This window comes from Ceratotherium simum, chromosome 8, assembly GCF_057802395.1.
Source record: "Ceratotherium simum simum isolate JZ-2026a chromosome 8, ASM5780239v1, whole genome shotgun sequence".
In the NCBI taxonomy this organism is placed as follows: Eukaryota; Metazoa; Chordata; class Mammalia; order Perissodactyla; family Rhinocerotidae; genus Ceratotherium; species Ceratotherium simum.
In genome coordinates this window covers 71,501,476-71,524,007 of record NC_141907.1, presented here as the reverse complement: position 1 = coordinate 71,524,007, position 22,532 = coordinate 71,501,476, and the positions used below count along the sequence as shown (strand labels likewise).

The 22,532-nt window shown below is 35.8% G+C and overlaps 1 protein-coding gene across 2 annotated transcripts in view; it reads left to right on the top strand.

Moving 5' to 3' along the window:
- The window catches only part of KLHL8 (kelch like family member 8), a 53,424-nt gene that overhangs the window by 12,305 nt on the left and 18,587 nt on the right, over window positions 1–22,532 (top strand). The window contains exons 2-4 of one of the 2 annotated variants that reach the window (XM_087434558.1): window positions 9,269–9,537; window positions 18,414–18,962; window positions 21,244–21,430. In XM_087434558.1, the coding sequence (XP_087290684.1) occupies window positions 9,325–9,537; window positions 18,414–18,962; window positions 21,244–21,430 (949 nt within the window). In that variant the 5' untranslated portion in view covers window positions 9,269–9,324. The remainder of the gene's footprint in view (window positions 1–9,268; window positions 9,538–18,413; window positions 18,963–21,243; window positions 21,431–22,532) is intronic. The other variant, XM_087434559.1, reaches the window with a different exon arrangement.

The window sequence follows — 22,532 nt, the reverse complement described above, 5'->3', positions numbered from 1 at the left end:
TTATGTACTTAAACCTAGTAAAGTTTAAAAATAAGATATTAGTGATGCCTGCCATTATAGTACTCAGACACTTAGGGCACAAAATATGGTATGATAAAAGTTCTAGAGAAAGAAGACTCATTAGACTAACCAGTATTGAAGAGCTGACCCAGTTTTTTTATATTGGGAGGAAAAAAACACCCAGCCTACAAAAATCATATTGATTCAATCACTCATGACCCAGGCTCACGTGGGCAAGAAATATAGATGGTGTTAAGAGATAGTCTTCTCAAAGAGTTCACACTGCATTAAGCAGATAGGTCTAAAACACAAAGGGAAGAAAGTGAATGAGTCAGAGAAGTACAGTCTACTATGTGGGTTCATAGAAGGAAGATGACTTCCCATTGGGGGAATTAGAGAAGGCTTCATGAAAGAAGCATTATTTAAGGTGGGCCTTCACATCATTTCCCCACAAGGAATAGCTTGAGTACTTGCATGTGTATTTGAGGAAAACGGAATAGTGAAGGCTGTGATCTAGTAGAAGAAGAATGGGCTTAATCAGAGCTGAACCCTGCTCCCACCATTTTCTATCTGTCTGACTTTGGGCAAGTCAGGGATGTTTAAGCCATCTATAATGTAGTTGTGATGCTTAAATGAGAGAGTATCTGTGAGATTTCTGGCAAAATATCTGACATAGTGATTTAGTAAGTAGTCTTTCCCCTGCTTTATGTCATAAATTAAGTGAGAAAAAGCCTGGAAGGTAGGCTGGAGTCAGAGCAAGGAGGGCCTTGAATGTCAGAATAAGCTGTTTGAACTGTGTACATTAAGAAGTTTGGAAGTGACACTTAGAGCTAGATAAATCTGGCAGCATTGCCCTTGATAGATGTTTAGGGATAGGAGGGTGGGGCATGGTGGTTTGTTAATGGAGGCTGTTATAATCCTGGCAAGAGATGTGGGTCTGAATTAGAGTACAGTGAAAGAGGGTAGAGTTCAGTGAGAGTTATGAAGAAAGGGATGAATGGAAGGGAGATTTTCCCAAGAAGAAATCAGGGGAATTGAAACTGATAGGTTTTGTGAGTTGAGAGAGGAGTCAGATATGGCTCAGGTTTTGAACTAGGGCAACTGAAAAAAATGGTGTTGCCACTTGCAAAAGTAGGCGAATTAGAAAGAATAGCTGGTTTTAGAAGGGAGTACATAGGGACCTTGATTTTTCATGTATTTTTTTGTTCTATAATTCTGTTTCGTTTGCAAAATGCTCTGAATGGTAGTGCAGTGGTCAACAGATCTTGGAGCTCTGCTGCCTAGGTTTGAATCCTGGGTCCGCCACTTACTTGGGCTCCATTCTATCTCGTTGTGCCGTAGTTTCTTCATCTGTAAAAAGGGAAAAATAAAAGTAGCTGCCTCATAGAGTCGTAGTGAGGACTAAATGATTTAATATACATAAAGCACATAAAACAGTGACTGGCGGGTAGTAGTATTTTGTATCATGATGATGAAGATGTTGATGTCGATGTTGTCATCTGCCTTTATATGTTACTCTGTGGGCTGATTTATCTCCTTAGGGAATAGAGTGGATTGTAATTATGTTGCCTTTTGTGTTCTTTAAATTTTATCATGAATACGTTAGAATGTAAGTTTTTTCTATTTTATTTTTTATCATACAGTAAAATTTGACACTTCTGGTGTACAGTTCTATGACTTTTAATATATGTATAGATTTGTCTAAACACCAAAATCAGGATACAAAATGGTTCTGTCGTCTCCCAAAACTCCCTTGTGCCAGCTGTATATAAGCCTTCCCCCACCCCCAACACCTGGCAACCACTGATCTCTTTTCCGTCACTAGGGTTTTGTCTTTTTGAGAATATCCTATAAATGGAAAATACATAACATTTTGAGACTGATTTCTTTCACTCAACATAATGCCTTTGAGATTCACCCAAGTTGTTAGATGTATTAAGTTCTATTCCTTTTTGTTTGTTTGTTTTGTTTTTTGGTGAGGGAGAGTGGCCCTGAGCTAACATCTATTGCCAATCTTCCTCTTTTTGCTTGAGGAAGATTCACCTTGAGCTAACATCTGTGCCAGTCTTCCTCTATTTTTTTTTGTATGTAGGATGCTGCCACAACATGCCTTGATGAGCGCTGTGTAGGTCTGTACTAGGGATCTGAACCTGTGAACCCTGGGCCGCTGAAGCGGAGCATGCGAACTTAACCACTACACCACTGGGCTGGCCCAAAGTTCTATTCCTTTTTATTGTGTAGTAGTACTCCGTTGTATGGGTATACCACAGTTTATTTATCCATTCACTTGTTGAAGGTTGTTTGGGTTGTTTCCAGTTTTTGGCAGTTATGGATAGAGCTGCTATAGATTATCATGTACAGGTTTTTGTGCAAACGTAAGTTTTCATTTCTCTAGGGTAGATACTCAGAAGTGAGAATGCTGGGTCATAGGGTGAGTGTATGTTTAACTGTATAAGAAACTGCCAGATTTTTTTAGAGTGGCTATACAATTTTGCATCCCCACCAGCAGTGTATGAAAGTTTCAGGTGTTTCACATCCTCACCAGCACCTGATAGTGTTGGTATTTTTTATTTTAGCCATTCTAATTGGTGTGTAGTGGTATTTCATCATGATTTTAATTTTCATTTCCATAATGGTGATGACGTTGAACATCTTTTTATGTGCTTATTTGCCATCTGTATATTACCAAATAGACCTCACCCTGGTGGGACTCCAACCCACATTCAGAGGAGCTCCGAGGAGGGACCTGTGGGTGGGCCTCATACCCACAATCCGTCCCCTCCCTGGAGAGTTCTTTTCTGTTCGGAGTCGTGGATTTGAAATGAAACCAAAGCTGAGGTGTCAATGGCACAAGCTTTTAGTCAATAGCCAAAGAATGGAGAAGTGGGAACTAGGTTTACAAATCAACTCCTCAGCATATGGGGTGCCTAAGCAGCTGTTATAAGGGGTCCAGGTAATGAAGGGGAGGAAAATTCATAGTGTTCAGAGAAATGGGTGGGGTTTTCTGGGGATCAAGGGTGCCACCTCTTTTTTTTCCTCATTTGATCATATCCTGCCATTGCCATGGCAATTGTAAACTGTCATGGCGCTTATGGGTGTGTTATGTAGCATGGTAATGCAATACAATGAGCATATAATGAGCTGTGGGGTCTGTGTCAGGTCAAGTCAGACTGCCATGTTGCCTTCAACTGGTGTTAACTGATTTTGACTATATGTCTCAGCCATCTCCTCCTTTTCTCTCATTGTGGTTTCCTGTAAGCTAAAGAGAACATGTCAGGCTTGTTCTGAGCAGGGCTGCGGTTACTGGCTTATGGGGTCATTGGGCTGGGTAACATATCCTCATTGTTGAAATGTCTTAAGTCTTTTACCCATATTTTAGTTGGATAGTTGTTTTCTTACCATTGAGTTTTGAAAGTTCTTTATATATTTGAGATGCAAGTCTTTTGTTAGATGTTTTATTTGCAGACATTTTCTCCTAGTCTGTAGCTTGTCTTTTTAGTCTCTTATAGTGTCTTTCTCATGGCAAAAGTTTTAAATTTTGATGGAGTCCATTTTACCAATTTTTTCTTTTATGTATCTAAAAATTCCTTTCTAAGGACTAGTGGCCTAACTTCAGTCATAAAGTTTTTCTCCTATGTTTTCTTCTGAAAGTTTTATATATACGTATATATATAATATATATATACGTATATATGAAATATATATATGTAGTCTCTGATCCATTTTGAGTTAATTTTTATATAAGGTGTGAGGCTTAGGTCAAGGTTCATTATTTTGTATATCGACGTCCAATTGTTTCAACATCATTTGTTGAAAAGACTATCTTTTTTCCATTGAATTGCTTTTGTATGTTGTCAAAAATCAATTGACCATATTTGTGTGGGTCTATTTCTGAACTCTTGATTCTGTACTATTAATATATGTGTCTATGAATTCACTATTATCACATTTTCATTTTTTCAATAAGCTTTTAATTTTAGATAAATTTTAATTTTCTTGAGCCATTGTTAATAATATTGCTTTGTAAAATTTCAGTTTCCATTTGTGCGTTGCTAGTATATAAAAGTATGGTGGATTTTTGTGTGTTCACCTCTTATTTTGTGACTTTGCTAAAGTTACTTATTCTAGGTGTTTCTTGGGAATGTTTTACATAGATAATTATGTATGCTAATAGGGACGATTTTCTTTCTGCATAATCTCTGTGCCTTTATTTCTTTTTCGTGCCTTATTGAACTAGAGAAAACTTAGACTCACTAAATTGTCACATGGATGTAGAGTTTTCCATAGTATTCACCTTATTAATCTTTTAATGCCTGTGGGGTCTGTAGTGATAGTCCCTGATATTCCAGATATTGGTGATTTGTGTCTTTTCCCCCTTTTTTGTCAGTCTTACTAGATGTTTACCAGTTCTATTGATCTTTTCGAAAACCAGCCTTTGGTTTTGATTTTGTGTATTGTTTTCTGTTTTTAGTTTTATTGGTTTGTGCTCTTTATTATTTCCTTATGCTTGCTTTGGGTGTATTTTGCTCTTCTTTTTCTAGTTTCTTAAGGTGAAAGCTTAGATTATTGATTTAAGACCTTTGTTGTTTTCTAATATAAGCATTTAATCTTTTACATTTCCCCCAAAGCACTGCTTTAGCTGTATCCCACAAATTTTGATATGTTGTATTTTCATTTTGGTTCAGCTCAGAATGTTTTCTAATTTCTCTTGGGACCTCCTCTTTGCTCCATGGATTATTTAGAGGTGTGTTGTTTAATTTCCCAGCATTTGGAGATTTTTTTTTATCTTTGTTACTTATTTCTAGTTTAATTTCATTATGATCAGAGAACATTTTGTACGATGTACTTTCTTTTAAATTTGTTTAGAGTTGTTTATTGCCCTGGGTTATGGTTTATCTTGGTGAATGTTCCATTTTCACTCAAAAAGAATGTGCATTCTGCTGTTTTGGGGAGGATTGTTCTATAAATGTTAATTAAATATAGTAGTTTGATGTTTTGTTCTTATTGAACAAAATTCTCATTGCTGATTCTTGGTCAACTAATTCTATTACTGAAAGAGGAATGTTGAAATCTCTTAATTATAATTGTGGATTTGTCTATGTCTCCTATCAGTTCTATCACTTTTTGTTTTGTATATTTTAAAGCTTTTTTTTTTTTTTTAAAGATTTTATTTATTTTATTTTTCCCCCCAAAGCCCCAGTGGATAGTTGTGTGTTGTAGCTGCACATCCTTCTAGTTGCTGTATGTGGGACTCGGCCTCAGGATGAACGGAGAAGTGGTGCCTCGATGCGCACCCGGGATCTGAACCCGGGCCACCAGCATCGCAGCGCGCGCACTTAACCACCAAGCCACAGGGCCGGCCCCTATTTTAAAGCTTTGTTGTTAGGTGCCTGCACATATAGAATTATTGTATCTTCTTGGTGAATTGACCCTTTTATCAGTGGAGCATGTGAACTTAACCACTATGCTGCCGTGGGCCGGGCTGGCCCCGATATCTATCTTTTTAAATCTATTGAGACCTAATTTGTGGCCTAACATGTGGTCTATCCTGGACAATGTCCCATGTGCACTTGAGAAGAATGTGTATTCTGTTGTTGTTAGATAGAGTGTTCTGTGTATGTCTGTTAGATCTAGTTAGTTTATTGTGTTAAGTCCTCTATTTCCATACTTATCTTCTTTCTGGTTGTTCTATCGATTATCGTGAAAATTTTTTTTTTTTTTTTTTTTGAGGAGCATTAGCCCTGAGCTAACATCCGATGTCAGTCGTCCTTTTTTCTGAGAATGATTGGCCCTGGGCTAACATCCGTGCCCATCTTCTTCTACTTTATTTGGGATGCCGCCACAGTATGGCTTTGACAAGTGCTGCATCATTTCGCATCCCGGATTCGAACCTATGAACCCTGGGCCGCTGAAGCAGAGCATGGGCACTTAACTGCTATGCCGCTGAGCTGGCCCCGTGAATGGGGTATTGAAGTCTCCAACTATTATTGTAGAACTGTCTATTTCTCCCTTCAATTCTATTAGATTTTGCTTCATATATTTTCATGATCTATCATTATATGTGTAAATGTTTGTAATTGTTATATGTTCTTGCTGTATTGACCTTTTATTAATATATAATATCTTTCTTTGTCTCTTACAGCGTTTTTTGATTTAGAGTCTTATTTTCTCTGATATTAGTATAGCCATTTCTACTCTCTGTTGGTTACTATTTACATGGAATATTTTTTTCCATCCCTTCTGTTTCAACCTGTTTGTGTCTTTGGATCTCAAGTGAGTCTCTTGTAGACAGCATATAGTTGGATCATGTGTTTTTATTCATTCTGCCATCTCTGTCTTTTGATTGGAGAGTTTAATCCATTTACGTTTAAAGTAATTACTGATAAGGAAGGACTTAACTTCTGTCATTGTGCTGTTTGTTTTCTATATGCCTTATAGCTTTTTTGACCCTCATTTCCTGCATTATTGTCTTCTTTTGTGTTTAGTTGATTGTTTCATAGTGAAATGTTTAAATTCCTTTCTTATTTCCTTTTATGTATATTCTATAGGTATTTTCTTTGTGGCTATCATGGGGGTTACATTTAACATCCTAAAGTTATAATACTCTAATTTGAATGTATACCAGCTTAATGTCAATGACAGACAAAGACTCTTCTCCTTTACAGCGCCATCTCACTCCCTTCAGTTGTTGATGTCACAAAATTACATCTTTATGTATTATGTGCCCAAAACCAAAAACTAAAAATTCCTTTAAATTATTATTTTAAATTTTTTTTATTTAAATTTTTATTTTTTACATGTTAATTATTTTAAATTATGTAGGAAACAAGATTGGGTGTTACAAACCAAAGTTACAGTAATACTAACTTTTACATTAATAATTGTTTTTTTTTTCTTTAAATGTATTAGTCTTTTAAATTGTGTAGAAAACAAAGTGCAGTTACATATCATTGTTACAGTAATACTAGATTTTGTACTCATGTTTTTACTTTTATTGAGATCTTTATTTCTCCATATAGCTTTGAGTTACTGTCTAGTGTTCTTTCATTTCCCCTTGTAGGACTCCCTTGAGTATTCCTGCAGGCCATGTCTAGTGGTCACGAACTCTCTCAGCTTTTGTTTACTGGGACTTTCTTAATTTCTCCCTAGCTTTTGAAGAATAGTTTTGCTGGATATAGGATTCTTGGTTGACAGATTTTGTCTTTTAGTACTTTGAGCGTATCTGCCCACTGTCTTCTGGCCTCCAAAGTTTCTCATGAGAAATCTACTGATAATCTTACTGAGGATCCTTTGTGTGTGACAATTCACTTCTATCTTGTTTTCAAGATTCTCTCTTTATCTTTGCCTTTGAAAGTTTGATTATGATGTGTCTCACTGTGGGTCTCTTTGAGCTCATCTTTCTTGGTGCTTCTTGGATGTTTATGTTTGTGTCTTGTATCATATTTGGGAAGTTTTCAGCCATTATTTCTTCAAATATTCTCCCTGCCCCTTTCTCTCTCTGTCTCATCCTTCTAGGATACGCCACAATGCATATGTTGGTCTTTTTGGTGGTGTACCACAGGTTCCTTTGTGTTTCTTGAATCTTTTCTTTTTCTTCCTCAGACTTGATAATTTCCATTGTCTATCTTTGAGTTTGCTGACTCTTTTTCTGCCTGCTCAAATCTGCCTTTGAATCCCTCTCATGAATTTTTCATTTTGGTTATTGTACTTTTCAATTCCAGAATCTCTTTTTGGTTCCATTTTAGGTTTTCTTTTTCTTTATTGAGCATTCCATTTTGTTCACACCAATGACTTTCTCCACATCTTCCTTTAGTTCTTTGAGCATCTTTAAGACAGTTGTTTTAAAGTCTTTGTCTAGTATAAATGCCATCAGTTCTTTTTCAGGGACAGTTTCTGTTGATGTATTTTTTCCCTTGAATGGGCCATACTTTCCTGTTTGTTTGTATGCCTTGTGATGTTTTTGTTGAACACTGGACGTTTGAATCTAACAGTGTGGTAACTGGAAATCAGATTCTTCCTCTTCTTAAGGCTTGCTGTTTTTTGTTTTTATTTTTATTTTTTTGATTATTATAGGCTGTTTCTATGCTGAAGATCAGCTTGAGGTATAAACTTAAGGTCTTCTCAGTTCTTTTCTGAGTCTTTCCCTGGGCTTGCACAGTCACTTTCTAATTTTCTTTGTATGCGCAGTTGTTTTTTAATGTCTTTGTCTTTAATGTCTTGCTTTCAAAAGGGGGAAAAGTGAAAAATGAAGGGGGAAAGGGGCACCAGCCTTTTAAATCCCCTGGAAGTCACTTCAGCTGAGAGTGAAGTGAGGGAGGGACTTGTAACCATGGGGAGAAGTGCAACAACAATGGCATCCCACCTCTTTCCACCTCTGTGATCAGAAACAGTCGTCATCAGTCAGAGCAGAGATCTCTGGTACTTGGAGGACAGGGTCCTTTTTGCCCACCGTGGCTCCTGTGTACTGTGTGCAGGCTGCTCCAGGAGCATGTGCACAGCTGCTTGCCACAAGCCGGCAGTGCGGGATGGGCAGCTGCTACTAGCAGCTGAAATTGACCAAAATTAACCAAAATTTACCATCCAAGTCTCCTCCCGGAAGTTGCAAGCCTTCAGCAGATTCCAGAGTTCCAAAATAGTTACAGCAGACGGATTCTGCCAGCGCAGTTGTTGTCTAGGTGGGACAGATTCCTGGTGCTTCCTACTCCACCATATTCCCAGAATTTTCAATTTAGATTTTTTTTTTTTTTAAGATTTTATTTATTTATTTTTTTCCCCCCAAAGCCCCAGTAGATAGTTGTATGTCATAGCTGCACACCCTTCTAGTTGCTGTATGTGGGATGCGGCCTCAGCATGGCCGGAGAAGCGGTGCGTCGGTGCGCGCCCAGGATCCGAACCCGGGGCCGCCAGCAGTGGAGCGCGTGCACTTAACCGCTAAGCCACGGGGCCGGCCCTCAATTTAGATTTTAAAGGGGTTCCTTCATTAATATAAAATAATTAGCTGAGGTAACTTATGTGACATTTAGCATAAAAACTACAAAGTTACTTGTTCTTTTTTCCATAATGATTTATACGGTCATTTTACATATATAGTATTGGTAAACTATAATTACTCACAATAGCTTTTTTTCTTTTGGTTTGTTTCTATGTGTGTTTTGTTGTTGGTTTTTTAATCTCAGCAAACTGGACAAAGGCGAAGTTGAGTGGGTTTTGAAAAATGTCTAAAGTTTAGTGGGCTGCATCCACCTTCTGTCATCTCCCCACCTTTTAGGAAAGAATAAATGGGATGTTTGAGAAGAAAGCTGTATTAAAAGAAGAGTGTTGCAAATGGCTTCAGATTCTGTGAATGCAAAACAAGCTAGGAATCACTTCACAAAGGGGAAAAGGCAACAGCACCAGCAAACAAAGAGCAGATCTCCCATTAGTGATGGTGATGGAGAAGACTCCTTTATCTTTGAAGCAAATGAAGCTTGGAAAGATTTTCATGGTTCACTTCTTCAGTTTTATGAAAATGGAGAACTCTGTGATGTCACACTAAAGGTGAGACTGTCTTTTTTTCTTACTTTTATCAACCTCTTCAGTGTATTATGAAAATGAAGGTTTCTGTAACCACACAAGGCAAATTTTTGGTGCTGTACTTATTATACTCAGAGTGATTTTAGTCTCAATCCTTTTTTATTGAAGGGGAAGGGACATAAGGGAGGATAAATAAAGGGAGATTAGCATATGATGAAATTGTTCTAATTAGATGTTGATACTCATTATTTCTTAGTTAATTTAACTTCTGAGAGTTCTGGAACTCTAAAACAAGTAGTTATTATTAATGAAATTAATAAATTGCTGTTGACCAGATAAGATTTTAACTTGTGAATTTAAGAATCTTGATGTGTTCACTTACTCTTGATTTGGTTAGAAGTCAGGAATTCTTGGTTGTTTACTCAGCTGCACTAGTGTTTTACTGTATGTTCCTATTCTGGTAATTTAATCTCTACTTCAATAGTACCGTCTGTTAAGTGAGATTGTCTTTACTTGATAGTGAAGTAGAGTCTGTTTAGACTTGGATGAAAAGTCATTAGTAAACTTTAAGTCTATGGTCTGTAGGATCATACTGTTCTGCTACAAAAGACAGTTTTAATGAAATTGGAAAAGTGATCAAAGTAGTGTGGAAGTACTGCATTCTAATTGTTTCTCATTACTAATTTAAAGTACTTTCTTATTACTATTGTCTCTCAGTGTAATGTTAAATTTTTTTTGTCATTCAGATGCATCCATGCAGCATTTTCCACAGAGATTTGCCACTTTGGGATCTCTTAGATTTTGCTTTCTGCTCGTAATCAGACAGGTTCTTAGAGCTCAGAGTCATAGAGATTGAGGGCATACTTGGAGATTCAGATCAGAGGACACTCAGCAAAATTCCAGAAACTGAAAGCCTAAGCTTTGAGTTTCAGGCCCAGAATGTCTGGGCGTATAGTGTTACACTGTAAATACATGACCTATATTCTCTTTACTTAAACTCTTGATGTCCTTATATATTTCTAGGACCTAAGATGCAGAAAACCATTATATAATTGTACTAGCTCTGTGTGAAGTTTAGCCGTGTATATGTTTTAATGAAGGAACACTTAAACTCTTTGATCTGTATGGTATATTATGTTTACTCTCATGCCATTGTTCTAATTTTTAACCCTAGTGTGAAATTCAGTAATCACACTGGCTTTGACAAAAATAAAAAATGTAAAATAGATTATTTGAATTTAATCAATTACCAATTCAGCATATCAATGTATGCATGGAAAATAATTAAATAGAATATTATTGATTTTATAAATTTTTTTTTTTAAGATTTTTATTTATTTATTTTTCCCCCCAAAGCCCCAGTAGATAGTTGTGTGTCATAGCTGCACATCCTTCTAGTTGCTGTATGTGGGACGCGGCCTCAGCATGGCCGGAGAAGCAGCGCGTCGGTGCGAGCCCGGGATCCGAACCCGGGTCGCCAGCAGTGGAGCGCGCTCACTTAACCACCAAGCCACGGGGCCGGCCCTGATTTTATAAATTTTATAATTTGATTTTAGAATAACTTTTACAAGCTACTGCATGTAAGCTTTCTTAAGTGAAAAATAAGGATACAGCCATTTTAGGGCAAATTATAACTAAACTCATAACTTCTTCGTTTATTGAATAATTTCAGCAATAGGTTGAAATGAAAACTTTAGAAGAATCTGTGGTGGAAGACTAAAATACTAGGTTTGAAGCAGTGACAGGTCATTTAGGAATGGATGTGAGGTTTAGAAACCTCACTAATTTGAAGGGACTTTCATTTTTATTTCCTCAACTATAAAATTACAACGATAATTATGTTTTTGTGAGGAATAAGTGAATTGATGCATGTAAAGTCCTTATGACAGTTAATGGTACATAATAAGTAATAAATATCAGCTATTAGGATCATTATGTGTACTACTATTGTCGTTCCAAGGGTATCAGATAATTCTACTATGGTATATTCTGTTCCTATTCATTAGAAAGAATTACAGCTTAATCTTTTAGCTGCTCTATTATTGGGTTTGTTTCTTAATTCTAATTCAACATTTCTTCAACTTTCAGAACTTTATTACAGCACAACTAAACCAAATAGTATTATGGATAATTTATAATGTTCTATTCAATATAAACTTTACATTTTTTTTTTTTTTTTTTAATGAGAGGAAAATCAGCCCTGAGCTAACATCCATGCCAATCCTCCTCTTTTTGCTGAGGAAGACTGGCCCTGAGCTAACATCCATGCCGGTCTTCTTCCACTTTATGTGGGATGCCGCCACAGCATGGCCTGATAAGCGGTGCCTCGGTGCGCACCCAGGATCCGAACCCAGGCCGCCAGCAGCAGAGCGTGCCCACCCAACTGCTACGCCACGGAGCCGGCCCCTAAACGTCACATTTTGTATTCATATAAGCTTGAGGATTATTCCTTGATATAAATTCATCTCCTTTTATAAGTATGTTTCCTTTGATCATTATCGCTTTTAGGACAAACACTTTAGAAAGTCAATTATCAAAATTTGTTTTATTGTTCATATCTAAGGCCATTAACCCATTTTTAAATTCCAAAGTGAGCACCTATATTAGAAACAGCAAATAAATTCATTTGGCGAATATTTACTAAGGTCTTATCCTAGTACATGGAGAGTGTAAGTAAATTTGAATAATATGCTGTACTTGCCTTGAAGGTATTTAAAATTTAGCCAGAGATAGGCACATAAACAGCTAACTATAATACAATTTAGTGATTGCCATTTTTGTGGTATGTTTATGGAAGCATGGGAGAGGATCTATTAATTATGTCTGAGAGGTGATTGGAAAGGTGATTGGCTTCACACAGAAGTTTATATATAGTCATGTGCTGCATAACAACGTTTCAGTCAACGACAGACCACATATACAGTGGTGGTCCCATAAAGCCTAAGGTGCAGTAGGTTATACCATCTAGGATTGTGTAAGTACACTCTATGATGTTCACACAACGATGAAATCGCCTAACGACACATTTCTTGGAATGGATCCCAGTCATTAAGGGACGCCTGACTGTATTATATTGAGAACATTTCAGGGAGTGGTAAAACTTGTTTTTATATTATAATGTTTATTTATTAGTGAAAATATTTTTAGACAGTATATCCAGTAGCAGCTCTAAAATTATATATGGGAGAAGCTTTGTAAGGGCAACAGTTTGGTTGGGGAAAGGGCAGGGGGAAATTGTCTTGAAGGGATCTTGCATAGCACTAATAATGCTTAGATTATGTTATACATCAACAAGAGTAGCATTTACAAAGATGCTTTTATTCATGCTTTATGTAGTTTGAGGAAATATCATTGTCTTTATTAAAGATCATGGTTAATTTTACTTGAAGAGGTTAATAGAGATTATTAGAGGTGGACAACCCCTTACATCACCTCTTGATGCCACCACTGAATATGTTTCATTCATATTATTTGGCTTTTTTTTTTGGAAAGTGCATGTTTCTGTGATTTTTTTTTTTAAACAAAGATTTATAGGATTCTAATAAATATTTTCGAGACTGTAAGTGTTATAATTATTTGCTGTCAAAACTTCCAGCTGACCAGGTGAAAATAAGTGCTCTGAAAGATTGCAGGGAAACAAAATATGTGAACTAAATTATTGTATTATACTTCCAAGAGGTAGAAATGATAAACTTATTACCCTTATAAAATGTAACAGTTAACTCCTGACTAGAAAGCAGACATAATCTAATAAAAGAAATGATAAAAGAGAAAGTGGTCCTATATTTAACACCTAAGCATTCAATGTTAAGAAGTCTAATAAAATAACAGTCACCTTTATATTCATCCATTCAACTAGTAAGTCAATATTGTGATTTTTTTTTTATGTTGCTCAGAAGAGGGGGTATTTAAACATTTATATCCCTAGATCCTTGTTTATTTGCCCCCCAAAATGCTATCTAAATTATTGTTTCCCTTCTGCAGGGGCTTTTTTGTTTGTTTCTTTCTTTTGAGGCAACATTTTTTTGTGTGTGTGAGGAAGACTGGCTCTGAGCTAACATCCATTGCCAGTCCTCCTCTTTTTGCTGAGGAGGATTAGCCCTGAGCTAACATGTGTGCCCATCTTCCTCTATTTTGTATGTGGGATGCTGCCACAGCATGGCTTAATGAGTGGTACATAGGTCTCTGCCCAGGATCCGAACCTGCAAACCCCGGGCCACTGAAGCGGAGCGCGTGGACTTAACCACTGTGCCACCCGGTCAGCCCCCATTGTGCAGGTTTTTTTAAATGAATGTAGTAAGATTAGTTAAGATTGTGTAACAGTGAATATGGCTAGACATTGTGACGTGGAAATTCACTACAAGCCAAGACATTGTCTTAAGTCATACATTTAACCCGTTCTTGACGTTGGCAGTAAACCTCTTTTTTTTGCTACTCAAACTGATTAAAATTGGTGGATTATTGAAAAGAGTAGCTTATTGAGTTAAAAGGGCAAAATTACAAGGGATTAAACTGAGAAGTTAGAAAACAGCATATAAATGTACATAAAAGGAAACTTGTGTGTATAGGGTTTCCCCTCCCGTCCTTATTTCTGTTCCACTGTGTGTCTTTGGCACTTTTATTTAAATGTAGTTCTCAAACAGTTAGTTTGAGTTACTGTTAAGTGGCATAATTATCAAAATTTCAACCTAATATACTTTAGTTTTTAATGATTTAAAAAAATTTTCAGTATGTTTGTAAATGATTTTAAACAATCTGTTAATGGATTATGCAATTAATACTTAGAAATGAAGTGAACCTATGTAAGAACAACTGGTTTGTAAAAGAATAGTTCACAGAGTAGCCAGATTTTTACAAAGTATTAAAAATAGCTAAGAACTAAAAATTAGGCGAATTAGAAAATTGTTCACTTGTTAACATATTGAATATTTAAAACGTGTTTATTGCTTTTGAAATTTTAATGAAGAGAGTATTCTCAGATATTGCTGATGCATATGTAAATTGGCTCATTGTTTCATGGACAGTTTGGTAGTATGTGTCAAGAGCTATAAAAAGCTTATTTTTTTGATTTATTAATTTTGCTTTTCAGATATTATCTCGAAATATTCTGAAATGCTGAAAAAACTTTCGGCTCTAAGATACTGTTTGTATTTAAAATATGGAAAAGTTATCTAAATAGCTGATATCAGAATAGTTAAATAAACTGTTACACCCACTGTATAGAATAGCATACAGCCAATAAATATGAAGGTTACAAAAGTTTTCAGAAACTTAGGAAAAGATGACAAAGTTTAGGACAATCTCAGTTATGTTTTAAAATGCATAGAAAAAAAGTTAGAAGGAAATATATCAACAGATTGACAGTATTTGTTGAATTGTGAGTAAATTTTTTTCCTTTTTATTTTTCTGTTCTTTCTTCATTTTACACGTTGAATATGTATTTTAGTCAGGAAGAAAAAAGAAAACTTGAAAAGTAAGTGACCTTTAATAGACGATAATAGGTTCCTTTTGTAAGTCAGAACTGACAGTTAATGGAATTTTTAATGTTCTTTGTTTAGTTAATTTTTTTTATGTCATTTTTAGTTCATTTTGCCTCATAATTCAGCAAAAGATCATTTATTGTTTTCAAACAGAGTTCTACTTAGTTTGTCATATAGTTTTTCTGGTTGGACCTAAATGTTGCATCAGCAATAAAGTTAAGGATACTTGACTTCCCCCTGTGCCCCTCCTGCTCCCACATCCCCTTGGAAAGTGAGGTGCTTTACCCATCTAAAAGCCTTCGTTTCATTGTATTTCCATCTTGTTGGTTAATCTGTGGAAAATTACTCAAGGTTTTGGTTAGTGGTTTGTATTTCAATCTTTTTTTTGATAAGGAATCATTTTATTAATATTGATATTCTACATCTTTTACTACTTCAGTTTAAGCTTGACATGTTTTTTTCCCTGAGCATCTTGATTTATTCACTTGTTCACTGATCCAATAAAAAAAGAATATAAATTAGAAAATTCAATAGTATCAAAAACATACTGTAGTATTTATGTAATTTTCAATTGTATAGTAATGTCTAATATTTTGTAGTCTGTGTATTTTTTGTCCAACTTTAAACATCTAGTATTTGGACTTTGATTTCTTTTATTCTAAATTTCTGATGAAATGTTTTTGGTAATAATTATTTTTATGTACCAGAGAAGAAAAGTGTAGAAATAAAACTTTCAAGAATATAATGAAACTGTATAGTGTCAAAGGAGAATTAATGCATAAAAAGCCAAATGTTTTGATGTTCCTATTTCATACATGTGGCTCAAAGTTAATTGGGTATTTATTCTAAAATGCTACATAGAGGTGTGATTGTGTGTGTGTGTGTTTTAAATATGCACATGTTGGTTTATTTGAATCAAGAAATTAAAATAGAGTTATGGAGAGACAGAGCCTTATTATAAACAGCATGAAAATAACTTGCAAGCCGTTGATTTGTACAGCTTGGATGAGAAGGCAGTGTTAAAATAATGTTTATCTGGAAATTGTAGAACCCTATTTTATAGTTCTATTATGTAATAAGTGTTGGCAATTTGTTTAATTGAGCAGGTTTATGTCTTTTGAGATTTACAAGTATTTGCATAGAGACTAAATCTCAGTGGTGGCATGTACAGACAATCCAAAAAAAGGATATTTTTAGGCTGTTTTAAAAATGTTCAGTATCAGATTTCAGATCCCATTTTAGGACTGAAGTGAATTTGAAAACATGCCAAGCTTCCTGCTTTAGTCTAGGTTACAACTTGAGTCTCAGCAGAATCTAAGTCCTGCCTTGTGAATTCTTTTAAAAAATTAAATATAGTATAACTGACAGAAATCACCATCTTGTACTTGTTGAAATAAATGACATTCTTTCTCTATATTAGTGAAAAAAAGTTGGGTGAGGTGCATTTATAAGCAAAACCATTTATACATCATAACATTCTTCTGGCCTTTTTCTTTAGAAGTTTTTATTTTAAAATTAGTTCCCAAATAGACACAACTATAAGTATATTATATAATCAGGAAAACAGGAAAATTGCTAAAACACTATTATCCTATTACTTGTACTCATTGATTATTTAAAGTACTGGGAAAACTATATAACTACTATGTTAAAAAGACGATAGCTGTCTACTCAGTATCAAAAACTTCCAGATGGAAATAAAGATTTAAGTGTAAAACATAAAACCATAAAAGTACTAGAAAAAATACCTCAAGTAAATATTTATGGAATATTAGAATGATTCCCATTTCAAGCATAGCACCTAAGGCAGAAATCATAAAGGAAAAGCTTGATTTGATTATATAAAAATCTATAGGGGGTGAATAAAACTTAAAAGCACACTATAAAATAGGGAAAAGTTTGAAATATATATTGAAATATATATATGACAAATGACTAATACTTTAAATATATGAGGAGTTCTTACAAATAAATGAGAAAAAAGTCATAGAATAAAGTTCGTAGGAGAAATACAAATAGCCCAAAGTTTATGAATGATTTAAATCATAGTAGTAAAAGATAAACTAAAACAATGAGATATTTTCATACATCAAATTGGCAAATATTTCTTAAGTTAACACTCAAAATATGGCACAAATATTGTAGGTAGATCAGAAATGGACAGTTTATTGGCATGCATCCAAACCGTACCTATCCTTTGAAGCAGCGTGTCTATTTTTAGGAATTTATCTGTAGGAAATAATAGAGAACGTGAACACTGATTCAGTTACAACAAAGTTCACTACTATGTCCTTTGTAATGGCAACCTATTGTAAGCAATCTAATTTTTCAACAATCAAGGTGGTAAGATTTCAGTGTTTTTTATCACTTTTATATAAAATATATCATTTCAAAATAAATAGGAAATGAAAAAAACCTCAGGTAAATTCATAGTAAATACTGATTTATTTACTCTGTGCTTCAATTTTTGTCACTGATAAATTGTGGAGAATAATAGTACCTATTCATAGGGACCTTGGGACAATTAAATGAGTTAATATATGAAAAGCACTTGGAATAGTGCCTGACATGATGACTATAGTTAACAATACTGTAGTGTATATTTGAAAGTTGCTAAGAAAGTAGATCTTAAAAGTTCTCATCTCAAGGAAAGAAAAAATATTTGTAATTATGTGAGGTGATGGATATTTACTAAACTTATTGTGGCAATCATTTTGCAATGTATACATATATCAAATCATTATGTTATATACCTTAAACTTATACAATGTTATATGTCAATTATATCAGTAAAACTGGAAGAAAATATTTAAAAAAAGGAAGAAGAAAGGACTCATGGACCAAAACAAAAAAAGAATAGTGCCTGACACATAGTAAGTGCTTAGATGATGTTTGCTGCTATTCTCATTAATTCACAGAATGCTTCTGAAATGTAAGATGATATAGAAAAATCATAATTTACTATATATACATTATAGATGCATGGGTAAAGGATAAGTAGCTAATTTGGAAGAAGAAAATTGCCTGACTTTAAGAAATTGGCCTAGATTGCAAGTAAGTGACCCAAGGATTACAGTGTTAAAACAAATACACTCGGGCCGGCCCCGTGGCTTAGTGGTTAAGTGAGCGCGCTCCACTGCTGGCGACCCGGGTTCGGATCCCGGGCTCCCACCGGCGCGCTGCTTCTCCGGCCATGCTGAGGCCGCGTCCCACATACAGCAACTAGAAGGATGTGCAGCTATGACACACAACTATCTACTGGGGCTTTGGGGGGAAAAAATAAATAAAAATAAAATCTTTAAAAAAAAAAAATACACTAAATTTGTCTGGAATTTTTATCCCAGCTACAATACATGCTCCATGCTGATCTAAAACTGATTTTGTTATTAAACTGCGTCTCTTTTTATTTGTTTTGAACAGGTTGGCTCAAAGCTAATCTCTTGTCACAAACTGGTATTGGCTTGTGTTATTCCCTACTTCAGAGCCATGTTTCTCTCTGAAATGGCTGAAGCCAAGCAAACACTGATTGAGATCAGAGATTTTGATGGTGATGCAATAGAAGACTTGGTCAAGTTTGTCTATTCTTCACGGCTCACTTTGACTGTTGACAACGTGCAGCCTCTCTTGTATGCAGCCTGTATTCTACAAGTTGAACTGGTGGCTAGAGCTTGTTGTGAATACATGAAGTTACATTTTCATCCCTCCAATTGCCTGGCAGTAAGAGCCTTTGCAGAAAGTCACAATCGAATAGACTTAATGGACATGGCGGATCAGTATGCCTGTGAGCATTTTACTGAAGTAGTGGAGTGTGAGGACTTTGTAAGTGTGTCACCCCAGCATCTCCATAAGCTTTTGTCCTCTAGTGATCTAAATATTGAGAATGAAAAGCAGGTCTATAGTGCAGCCATCAAGTGGCTTCTTGCCAATCCTCAGCATCATTCCAAATGGTTGGATGAAACACTTGCACAGGTAGGAACTGAAATAAGATTGTGTATAGAAATGAAATGATATGAAAGCAAATCAACATGCTTTATCATGAAAAGCATAGATTATCCATTGATGTACTACAGTGTGAAAATGGCTTTGATTCTTACGTTCGTATTTACTCACTATACTATTTAAGGATAAGTGTGAATTTGTTACATTTGAATTACAAATGTCATTCTCTGCTTTTTTTTTCTTTCTTTCTTTTTTTTTTTTTTGGTGAGGAAGATTAGCCCTGAGCTAACATCTGTTGCCAATCCTCCTCTTTTTGCTGAGCAAGATTGGCCCTGGGCTAACATCCGTGCCCATCTTCCTGTACTTTATACATGGGACGCCTGCCACAGCATGGCTTGATAAGCAGTGTCCGGGCTTATCCACGTCTGGGATCCAAACCTGCAAACCCTGGGCTGCTGAAGTGGAGTGCGCTAACTCAACCACTACGCCACCAGGCCAGCCCCTCATTCTCTGCTATTTAACCTGAATGTTTAAAATATCCCTTTGAGATAGTAATAGTGAATATTTGATTTATGCTGATAGGAAATGGTTCTGAGGAAACAGCTCTAAATTAATTTTATTTTATTTATTTATTTTTTTTTGGTGAAGAAGACTGGCCCTGAGCTAACATCTGTGCCAGTCTTCCTCTATTTTGTATGTGGGTCGCTGCTACAGCATGGCTTGATGAGTGGTGTAGGTCCATGCCCAGGATCCAAACCCTCGAACCCAGGCCCCCAAAGCAGAGTGCACCAAACTTAACCACTATGCCACCAGGCCGGCCCCTCTAAATTAATTTTTAACTATTGTTTTATAATGAAGTTTGAATTTTACTGAATTACTTTGCTAATGAGAGTACATTTATTACTAATGCATATAGATTTATTCTGGATAGAACTACAAGACATCACTTGCCAGTTTCTTCACTCACCACAGTTTTACTTTTATAGCCTCAGAAATGTGTCTCTTTTTAAAGTATTTATTTATTTTTACAGTCAAGAGGGGTTACTTGGATAGGGAAGTAATAAATAAGCCTTAGAGTTACTTTGAAAATAAATTTGTCGGGCCGGCCCCATGGCTTAGCGGTTAAGTGTGTGCGTTCCGATGCTGGCGGCCCGGGTTCGTATCCTGGGCGCGCACCGACACACCGCTTTTCCAGCCATGCTGAGGCCGCGTCCCACATACAGCAACTAGAAGGATGTGCAGCTATGACATACAACTATCTACTGGGGCTTTGGGGGGAAAAAAGAAAAAAAAAGAAAAGAAAAGAAATTTGTCAACAAAAACAAGCAAAAAGTTTCATTATCTTGCAGCTATATCTTATTTGTATGTATGTGTGTGCTTTTAACTCAAGATCATATTACCTGGTTTGATCATCTCTTTAATCCACTAGAAAATCAATACGTCTTTAAGAGAAGAATGGTGAGTGCCTCTACAGAAAGAGGGGATAATCTCTGAGTTAGTAAATAACTTTCCAAGATGATTTTTTTTTTTTTTTTTTTGGTGAGGAAGATCAGCCATGAGATGCTAATCCTTCTGTTTTTTTGCTGAGGAAGACTGGCCCTGAGCTAACATCTATCGCCAATCCTCTTCCTTTTTTTTCCCTTTTTCTCCCCAAGGCCCCAGTAGATAGTTGTATGTCATAGCTGCACATCCTTCTAGTTGCTGTATGTGGGACGCGGCCTCAGCATGGCCGGAGAAGCGGTGCGTCGGTGCGCGCCCGGGATCCGAACCCGGGCCGCCAGTAGTGGAGCGTGCACACTTAACCGCTAAGCCACAGGGCCGGCCCCTCCAAGGTGATTGATTTGAAGAAAACAACACCTCTTTGTTTCAGATACGAAGGTCTGCTTGTTCAAGTAAGAAATAAATCACATTTCCGTATGTTCAGTCTTAGCTTTAAAAGACAAAAGAATAAAGCACAGCAGTGTTGCTTTGACGGTGCCTCTTCTTTAGCAGTGAGGGGCCTTGTGATTGTGACAGTACAATTTTTGGAAGTGAATAGGTAACTTGAATAAAGAAAATTGAATTATTTTATCCAGTCTACTTAAATCTGTGTTTAAAAGAGGAAGATATATTTAACGTATAATCTGATTTCATTAGTGCAGGCCAATACTAGAAATCGCTTTAGAACCTGGCGCATTAAACTTCATTCACATGTCAGAAAGGCTTTATGAAGTAAACGAGTTTTAAAATGAGAACATACTGCAGTGAAGTAGAGAATGAGCTATCCAGTTACAACTTAAATTTTATATCTGCCAACTATTCATGATCTTAGGTTCGTTTGCCGCTGTTGCCAGTTGATTTTCTTATGGGTGTTGTGGCAAAAGAACAGATTGTCAAGCAAAATCTAAAATGTAGAGATTTATTGGATGAAGCAAGAAATTACCACCTTCACTTGAGCAGCAGAGCAGTACCTGACTTTGAATACTCCATTCGGACTACTCCAAGGAAGCATACTGCTGGTAATTAAATTACTCATTTTATCAACTCTGCTGGAAGGATCTTTGATGTATTTGAGAGTTGGTTATATATGCTCAACCTTAATTGTAAAATGATTGGTATTTGTCTTAAAGTAATAACTGGCAAATAAAGTTATATATGAATTCTTACTATACATGATTCAGATAGTTTTACCAATAGCAACTTTTAAAAAAGCTACAAGTCCTGTATACTCTGAAGAGCCTGCTGAAATATCTCTTCTTCTGAGGTCTTCCTGATTCTTCTAGGCAGAATTAGTTCCTCTGTGATTTGTGCTTTTAGAACACTTTGTTTGCACTGGTTCTATTTTACTATGTTGCACTGAAATTTATTTATTTAGCATGTTTTGTGTACTTCAAAGGCAGGAAAGTATCTTATTTAGGTTTGTGTCCCTAGTGCCAAGCATGGAGCTTGACACGTATTACGTGTTTAAATATTTGTTTTTGCATTTTATCAAATAAAAAGAAAGGCACTAAATATATCTAACATTTTGTAACAGATCACATTAGACTCTTAGAATCTAAAGCTCTTATATTTGAGGAGGCATGCAGTTTTGCCTTTATTTGCCACAATTTTCAGACTCTATATTTTCCCAAGAAAATAGTTCATGTTCACTTATGTTACTCTTTATAAATATAAGGAATATATTTGAGGGATGAGGGAAAAGAAATGAGGTCTAGGAATTCGGGAATCGGTACTCTGGACAGTGACTTCCTCTACATTTGCTGCTACTTAATATAGTTATCAAATAAAGGGATCTATGGAATTGCCTAACTAAAACAAGAACAAAAGACAATACCTGATTATGAATAGTCATATAGTCATTTTATATGAATATATGAATCCATATAAAATATGGATTTTATCTAGGTAGTATAAAGAAAGTTTGAATGTCATAGATCTGCCTATGAAGAAGTAGTTCTTATAAATAATTAGTTTAACATGAAAAGGACTACTTATTTATTTTCCTTTTTTTTTGGTGAGGAAGATTAGCCCTGAGCTAATATCCCTTGCCAATCCTCCTCTTTTTGCTGAGAAAGATGGGCCCTGGGCTAACATCCATGCCTATCCTCCTCTACTTTATAC